The 9632-nt window shown below is 36.3% G+C and overlaps 1 protein-coding gene across 1 annotated transcript in view; it reads right to left on the bottom strand.

Moving 5' to 3' along the window:
• LOC106875244 (ankyrin repeat and BTB/POZ domain-containing protein 1) overlaps positions 1 to 9435 on the bottom strand; it is a 41672-nt gene extending 32237 nt beyond the window's left edge. The window contains exons 1-2 of the mRNA XM_014923309.2: positions 8166 to 9435; positions 5977 to 6039 (exon numbers count right to left, since the gene is read on the bottom strand). Of these exons, the coding sequence (XP_014778795.1) occupies positions 5977 to 6039; positions 8166 to 8221 (119 nt within the window). The 5' untranslated portion in view covers positions 8222 to 9435. The remainder of the gene's footprint in view (positions 1 to 5976; positions 6040 to 8165) is intronic.
• Positions 9436 to 9632: the final 197 nt, after the last annotated feature.

Here is a 9632-nt window from a genome sequence, read left to right on the forward strand (position 1 = left end):
TATATATATATATATATATGCATGTCATTTACAAAGATCATGAGAGTATTCACTGTCCCAAAAATAGCACAATATACTGGTAACCTTGATTAGGTGTTTGAACATAACCTAGTTCAACTGCACAGGTAGTTCAAGCAGCTGACAGTATGAACAGCAGAGCAATAGACCAGCTATCCTGAAGTCCCTGAGCTGTAGCTGTCAATAAGATCACTGAAATCAGGGTTTAATGAATACAATAGGAAGATGTGAGGTGTAAGGAAGGAACAGAGGGAGGGGGAGACAAGTTGCACATTAAGAATCTCAACTGACTTCAGTTCTTAACTGATTTACATCAATGTTAAAGGGGGGAGGAATTGACGCCACTGCTGTCACAGTCATAGTTGTCATCATTGAGTGCCTATTTTTGATGCTGGCATGGAATGGAGATGGTTTGACAGGATCCAGCAAGCTGCATCAAGCTTCCATGTCAGCTTTGGCATGGTTTCTATACCTGGATGTTCTTCCTATATGTATGTGTATATGTGTTCGTGTGAGTATATACAGAGAAAAGAAGTGTACTCTCATGCAGGAAAGAATATCGAATTTGTTTATGCCCAAGGTGCCATACAATATGAATGAACCTGAAAGCATGTGGTTGCCACACCTACACCTATTGTTATTTTCACAGTGTTAAGTGTCAAAGTATTTCTTTCTAATATTGTTAGAAATGACAGTGTTGGTCATTAGTGGTCAAATATTACTCTTTACTCTTTTATTTGTTTCAGTCATTTGACTGCGGCCATGCTTGAGCACAGCCTTTAGTCAAGCAAATCGACCCCAGGACTTATTCTTTGTAAGCCTAGTACTTATTCTATCAGTCTCTTTTACCGAACCACTAAGTTACGGAGACCTAAACACACCACCATCGGTTGTCGAACAATGTTGGCGGGGACACAGAACACACAAACATATATATATACATATATACAACGGGCTTCTTTCAGTTTCCGTCTACCAAATCCAGTCACAAGGCTTTGGTCGGCCCGAGGCTATAGTAGAAGATACTTGCCCAAGGTGCCACGCAGTGGGAATGAACCCGGAACCATGTGGTTGGTAAGCAAGCTACTTACCACACAGCCACTCCTGCGCCTATTGGGCACTTATAATTATAACTGAAATTGATGGGGAGTGAGGAAGAGGCAACTTATTTCTTTTTGGCTTTGTTTTACCACACTTATATTCCTTTTCTCTTTATTGTTATGCTGTGCTACTGTGTTCTTGGGCAAGACACTTTATTTCATGTTGCTCCAGTTCACTCAGCCATAGAAACGAGTTGCAACGTCACTGGTGCGAAGCTGTATAGGCCTTTTCGTTTCCCATGGGTATAACATGGGTGGCATGGAGAGGGGGAGGATGGTATGCATGGGCAACTGCTGGCCTTCCATAAACAACCTTGCCCAGACTCATTCCTTGGAGGGGAACTTTCTAGGTGCAATTCCATGGTCATTCACAATCAAAGGAGGTCTTTTCCCTAATCTTAACCCTTTTGATACTACTCCTTGCTCTGTGTTAGAAACCTTTCGCTTTCAAGAGTTCTGAATTAAAATCTTCCATCAGAACTTAGTGTAAATTTATGATCCAAAAATCAATTAATAATGACAAGGTTATTTTATTAGATTCTTCATTATATTTAAAATTAATTGAAGTAAAGACAGAGTATCTCAACAGGAATATGGTAACAAAATGGTTAATGACTTTACATAGATTCAGGCATGGCTGATGGGTGTAGGCATAGCTGTGTAGTAAGAAGTTTGCTTCTCAAGCACATGTTTTCAGGTTCAGTTCCACTTTGTGGCACATGCCTTCTGCTATAACTCTAAACTTTGTGAGTTTGATTTGATAGATGAAAACTAAAAGAAGCTTGTCATGTGTGTGTGTGTGTGACAGAACCTTCTAGAACTAAAAACCATTGATTAAAGATTATCTTAGCCTAGTAAGATTATCCATGAAGTCAATCAAGCAATATATGTAATCGTCATAAACTACAAACCTTTTATCATGTTTCACCTTAACACAGTATAATGAGAACCCAAGGTGTGTGTGTACGTGCTTGGGCACATGTACGTGCATGCATGTGTGTGTTACTGTCTCCTTCTCTTGACATCATGTGATAAATGTAAGTCGCCCTGTCATACAAGCAGTGTCCTTCATTTCTACGAAAACATGTCCAATCATGAGGAAATTTTACCCTACTTGGAAACAAGTGAGGGTTGGTGACAGGAAGAGCATCTGGCCATAGAAAATCTGATGTCATTTTGGTATATGTCACTCCTTACTGATGTCCATGAGTGACAAGACTTTGGAGCTAACCCTTCCTCCTAATTAATGTCTTTGTGGGAATATATCTGGGTTAGCTGCTACTTGAGTAAGAATACCTTCCCTTCAGCTTTAGACTGTTTAATTGTTTACTATCAGGTCATCCCATAAGTTCTGTCCGATTTTGCCTTTATTAAAATTGAATGAAATTTAATAGTATTTTAGAATGTCTAATGAAATTTAAAATTATTTTTAACCATTTGTATACATTTAAACTAATTAGATATTATTTTACAGAATAATAGAATTAAAATTTCTTTGATTAAAACCCTTTCTAACATGGAAGTATCCAAAGAGCATTTGAGGCACATAATGCTTTATGAGTACAAAAAAGGAAACTCTGCAGCCAAAGTGACTCGAAACATACACTCAGTTTATGCAAAAGAATGCTTGAATGAAAGAACTTGCAGAAGATGGTTTGCAAAATTCAGAAGTGGAGATTTCAGCCTTGATGATGAAGATCGAACAGGACGTCCAGTTGAGTTTGATGATAAGCTCCTTGAGGCATTACTTGAAGAAACTCCTGCATTATCAGTTGAAGAATTGGCAATAAATCTTAGTTCAAACCATACAACTGTTCGTCGTCATCTTCAACAACTTGGAAAGGTTCCTAAACTTGGAAAATGGGTGCCTCATGAATTGTCCAAAAGCAACCACAAATCTCAAGTTGACATCTGCTCTTCTCTCCATTCTCGCAAACTCATTCCACCCTTTTTCAATAGACTTGTGACTGGTGATGAAAAATGGATCTTCTATCAAAATGTTAAACATTGTAAACAGTGTCTTGGTAAAAGGGAAGAAGCTCAACCACAACTGAGAAGGGAACTTCATGGGGAAAAGGTTCTTCTCTCTATCTGGTGAGATTGCAAAGGAGTAATTCCCTTTGAATTGTTACCACCTAATGCAACAATCAACGCTCAAGTCTACTGTCAGCAATTAGAGTGTTCCAATCAAGCTTTGAAGAAAGAAAGACCTGCTTTAGTGAATCGAAAAGGAGTAATGTTTCATCAGGACAATGCGCGACCCTACACTGCAAAGATCACATCACAGAAGATCGAAGATCTTGGTTGGGAAAAAATTCTTCATCCACCTTATTCTCTTTACCTTGCTCCTTCAGACTACCATTTGTTTCATAGTTTACAGAATCATTTGGGGACATAACTTTCGCAAACCAGGAGGATGTTGAAACTGACATTTCAGAGTTCTTCACTTTGAAACCAAAAGAGTCTTACATTAATGAGATTTAAAAGCTTGTAAATAGGTGGAAGGAAGTCTTAGATAATCAGGGAAAGTATATTGATGATTAAATTTCAATTGAATATAACATTTGATCACTTGTTTTCTTTATTCAAAATTCAGACAGAACTTATGGGATGACTTGATACATTATCCAGTCTTTGACTAGCCTTAGCATCACAGTTGATATTTCATAGTCTATTTAAATCTTTTCAGTCTATTTGATTGTTTTACTCTGTGCTTCTCCATTAAGTATCTTAACCTAATTACATTTTTTTGTTTGACATCCTAAGCCTCTCCAACTAAATGTATTTATAACCATATTTGTCTACATGCAATCCTATTACACTGTTTGAAAGTTATTATGTAATGTCTGGTGTGGATTTTTGTTTACTATTGCATGAATTTGCATAATCATAGTATGTATGCAGGGTGTGTCAGGTTTTTGAGGACACCTCTTTTAAGAGCTCTAACGTTCTTATAACTTTTCTCTTTTTAAACTTTACTTTTCAGACATACAAAATCAGTCACCTGGCTGACTCAGCAAATGAAAAAGCACATTTTAATCATTGCCTTAAAAGTGCAGCATAGTGATACAGAGATAGCTTGCTTGATACAGAGATAGCTTGTTTCCTGAAAGTTGCTTGATCCGTTGGTGTCAGAGTTTGAAAGGAACTGGAAGGGATCCAATATCAGCAGCTAACTACAAAATGCATGCATGGGGTCCTAATACCATCAGAACATTTAACTTTGTACAAAAAGTCCAAGAAATAATCAGTAAAATCTCCAGGAAGTTCAGTAAGAGGCACTGCAAAGGACCTCAAGGTTTCAGAATGCATGATCAGAAGCGTTATGCATGAGGACATCTGGTACAAGTCATATGTGATGTGAAAGGGAGGGGGGGGGTTCAGTTTATGTTGGATGTGACAAGAGAGAATTGTTTGATCTGTGCAAAGTGCTTGCCAAACAAATCAAAACACCAAGAACCTGGAATGCTTTGATTTTTCTCTGATTAAAAAAACTTTGATCAGGTCTAAAAGGTAAAACAAAGGAATGACAGATGGTTATGCAAAGATCTGAATGAGGTTCCAGTGATCATGCATACTAAGTTTCCAGCAACTGCGATGGTTCTGGGAGTTGTCAGCAACAAGGGAAATGTCATGCCTCCTCAATTTCTTTCACAGGGCTTAAAAGTCAATGCCGTTGTCTACACAAAGGAGTTGGAGAAAATTGTGAGGCACTAGATAGACAGACTACACAACAGAAGATCATATGTCTTCCAACAATACTCTGCGTCTGTCTCATAAGGCTAGAACTACCCAAGTGGATGTGTTCCAATTTCTATGATCATGTTCTCCCAGACACATGACTTCCTAGTTCATCATACCTCAATCCTCTGAACTATTACAAATGGGGCATAGTCAATAGAGAGGCCTATCAACATCCCCAAAACGCCATACAATCTCTCAAGTTCCCCATAACCAGTACTATGTCCAAAATTGATAAAAATCATTTGATTCAGGCATGTCAATGCTTTCAACCCCATATTGAAGCCGCCATTGATGCTAACAGCGGATTCCTTGAATAGGTGTAATAAAAGGATTCTCAAGATTATTTGTACCAATTCGTTTGCAAATTCAGCTTTTCTTTGATGAGCTATGCATCTCTTTTCTAAATTCATACAAATGACCTCAAAAATGTGATGCACCCTGTATATATTCTAGCATGTTAAATGATTTAGTTATCCTACCTGTTACTGAAATGAACACACGAATACATAATATAAGTATAACTTCATTTGTTTAATGTCTTTTTTTTGTTTTTGTTTTTTTTTTTACATGTTAACATAGGTTGGACAAAGACTTGTCTGGGGCTGAATATTATGGCTAGATGATTTTCCTGTCATGTGTGTGTGTGTGTGTATGACTGTAAAACAATACACTGAGTTGTGTCCCATTTCACAGAAAACAAAGATGTTAACCATTGCAAAAAGTTCCATTTAACTGAAAGTGCTTGAAGGTAATACACCTTCTCTTCGACTTATGACTGAATTTCATTAGTTGATCTGGTTGTATATTGGATTTATATTTTTCAACACTATTTTCGTTCAAATGCAGCTGATGCTTGAAAGCGACTGAGCGAGACAGTGGAAGGCAGTGGATGCCTGGGTCTGAAGAAGGCCTGCATTGTTAGATGCTGTTGCCATAGTTATTGTATGCATCGCTGCCTAACATTCAAAAACCGATTTGCAAGTCGCATAGGTCATAAGTCGAGGAGAAGGTGTACTCCAACATGACCATCTTTCATTGTCTGAAGCCAACAAATAAACAGAAATGTAGACCAGCACCAAAAATTAGGAAGTATCTGATATCATTAAAGACTTACAGAGGTGTGCTATCCCATTTATCATGGATATTAATCTCCACATCTTTTTCATCCACAAGATATCTATAAAAACACAAAACGACAATGATTTCTTTCATTGGTCACCAGGAATCAAGATGTTGGGAGCAATCAGTGAGAGATTTACATGGAGTAAAAAGATGAACACAACAAGAACAATAATAATGGTTTCAAATTTTAGCACAAGGCCAGAAATTTTAGGAAAGTGGGTAAGTCGATTACATCAACCCCTGTACTCAACTGGTACTTATTTTATCGACCCTGAAAGGAAGAAAAGCAAAGTTGACCTTGGTGGAAATTGAACTCGGAAAGTAAAGATGGATGAAATGCTGCTGAGCATTTTCCCCACCGATATGTTAATGATTCTGTCAGCTAGCCACTTCAATTATAATAATAATAATGGTTTCACATTTTGGCACAAGGCCAGTATTTTCGGGGAAAAGTCTAAGTCATTTACATGAACGCCCATATTTGAATGGTACAAGCAGAATTTGAACTTAGAACGTGAAGACATGAAATGCTGCTAGGCATTTCCCTCGGCATGCTAAAGATTCTACCAGCACACCGGATTAATAATAATAATAATCCTTTCTAGTAAAGGCACAAGGTCTGATATTGCGGGTAGGGAACTAGTCAATTATACTGACCCGAGTGTTTCACTGGTACTAAATTTATCGATCCCAAAAGAATGAAAGATAAAGTCAACCTTGGCAGAATTTGAGTTCAGAAGGCGGCGAGCTGGCAGAAACATGGCAAACAGAAACTGAGTGAAACCCCCAACATTTTCAGTGTGTGTGTGTGTGTGCGTGCATGTTTTTCAACATACTTTTGTGCTAGGGAAACAGAGTCATTTGATAAGATAGGTACTAAACAGAAATAACCATTAGATTGTGTTAAGTGGATGAGAAACAAATTATTTCTCCTTGGTTAGGGTGCTAGTTCTATTAGAAAATATTCCTTATTAATTTAGTCCCCATATTCAGTTTTATTAGTCCTTAAAGGTAATGCTTTTTTTGGTATTCTGCTCAACCAGCAAAACAACTTGCTAAAAATAGCAAGTAACACTACTGTGTTACAATGGTGAGAATGCTGAAGAGCAAGACTGAATAACTAAAACAATCATCCAGTCAATTGTATCTTTTAAATTTATTGTTTGATAGACTGATAGAGACTGCTTCCTCTCAAACAATGCTCTTTTTCCAGCCTAACAAGACAAGTACGGCTGTGAAGGTGTGTGACTTAGTGGTTAAGGTATTCAGTCCATGACTGTAAGTTAGTGAGTTCGATTCCCAGCAGTGCATTGTATCCTTGAGCAAGACACTTAACTTTTATGTTGCTCCAGTCCACTCAGCTGGCATAAATGAGTTGAACCAGTAATTCAAAGGGCCAGGCTTGTCACATTGTGTCATGCTGAATCTCCCTGTGAACTACATTAAGAATAGAAATGTCTAAAAACAAAAGTTTTACTATTTGTTTTTGCTTATGTTGTGACATATACGTATTAGTTTGAGAAACACTGAGGTGAATCAGAACTGAGCGGGACTAGTCAAACAGTTTCATTCTCGTCTGTGCATGCCCGCAATGAAATTAATCTAGTACATGCAGCACAACTTTATGCTGTCTTATTAACTTTTTGAAAACTCTTTCAGTGTTGGTGCGTTAATTGGATTACAGATTCAGTACATTAGTTTTGAACTGTATTTAAATTTAGTTTTAGTTTCGTTATTCTGTTAAACCAACAAATGCCGAGTCACACTCAAAACATTGACGAAGACAGATGAAAATACTGAGCAATGTGAAGAAGTGCAGATCACAAGTTCCTTAGCTGCTAGAGTTTATTTAGCAACGAATGCACAAATACCCTTTATGTGGCTTCATTTTCTCGACACGCTATTGCTGTTATACATAAATAATAAACAGTTAGATTGTGTCTTGCATTGTGTTTTACAATTTAATTTTTTTAAATTAATAAATGTAAAGTGAGTTTTGTAATTAATGAACGAAATGGCATTCTCTTGTAGCTTGGGTTAATGTTCTAATACTGATAAAAGAACAAGCTTTTCTGATTTGAACATGACAACAATACTTTTTTTGGAAACAACACGTGCGTGCGCGCTCGCACACACACACAGATAGGTAGATAGATAGATATGATTTGAATTCATACTTACTCGACAGTTTTCAAATCCCCAATTCTACAGCTTAAAAATAGTTGCTCAACATCCATGCTTAATAGACTAAATTGTGACTACAGATAACTGTATATTTTGATAAACAGGAGTACAAAAACAATGATAACTCAACTTTTGTTTAATAACTATCAATGTAGTCAAACACTTGAACCATTTAATAAATAATTTCGACGCTACCAAAATGTTAACTAAATACGGTAAATGTACTTATAAAAATTTACCCAAAATAGTATATCACCAGCAACAGTAAACTATATCACGTGAAGCAAATACAGAAAAACTAAAATTGCTAATCAATAAATTAGGATATATTTTCTTTAAAAGATGTGTTTTTAAAATAGTAGTTTACTGAACGTAATGTTTAAGTGAACATAAACGTTTTAATGAACGTAAATGTGTTGTTTCTTTGCAATATATTGATGTGCTACAATTAGATCTACTAAAATCATTACTTGTGCATAAAATACGAGAAACAAGACCAATAACAAACCCATTTCCGCAACGAGCAAGTTTGGAATGCATTTGCAAGCTTTTTGGGTGTAACTGCCGACAGTTAACAAACCAAACCGTAACGGATGGACTGATCTTTGAAATACTGAGGTGAAAAAATATTTCCTTTGAGATGAAGTATATCAAAAGTAAAGAGTAAATTAACAATATAGATATAAGTGTGTCGTATTAATAATGATTTGTGAAGGTAGTTAACAGATGGAAAATACAATTAGTTCTTTGGAATTATCAAATAAGTTATTTAGATTTTGATACCGTAAGAAATAAACGTGTGTATTAGTATATTATAGTTGTTTACAGTCGGTTATTTGACTAAACCCTTAAAAAGACTGAAGTTTATTCCGTACTGAATTGGAATAAAATTTAGCAATTACATATGGAAATATATATGTATATGTAAACACGTAAAAAATAACACAATGTGAAGATCAATTCTGGTTTCTTGTTCGTGTTCTATTGCAAAAACAATATACAGAAACAAAATATAGAAAGAGACAGAATCAATCGAGTTAGCAAGAGAAATGCAACAGGATGCGGCTGCTAAAAAAACACGAGCGAATAAACTGGTGTTTTGAAGCTAAAATATTAAGCGCTCGAAGTATCAAACCGTTTGTATATGACAATCTCCAATGTTTACTCTGGTCTCAATGTGCATTAAGGATTTCACACAGTCAACGAGAGTTATCTCCCTCCCCTATATCTGCGCAGTTTGGTGTCAACAAAAGTTTATTTAGAAACCATGTATTATTACGCAACTTCCAGTTTATACATTCCGATTGCGGCCAAGTAAATTCATAGGAAACTACTATATATATATATATATATTGTAATGGGAGAAATTGATTTGTCCGAGTGGGCAGTTGTGATGATAAAATTTTGTTGTCAAAACGACATGTTGCATGATGTGAAAGATGAATATATATATATATATATATA

Source organism: Octopus bimaculoides, chromosome 5, assembly GCF_001194135.2.
Source record: "Octopus bimaculoides isolate UCB-OBI-ISO-001 chromosome 5, ASM119413v2, whole genome shotgun sequence".
Classification (NCBI taxonomy): Eukaryota; Metazoa; Mollusca; class Cephalopoda; order Octopoda; family Octopodidae; genus Octopus; species Octopus bimaculoides.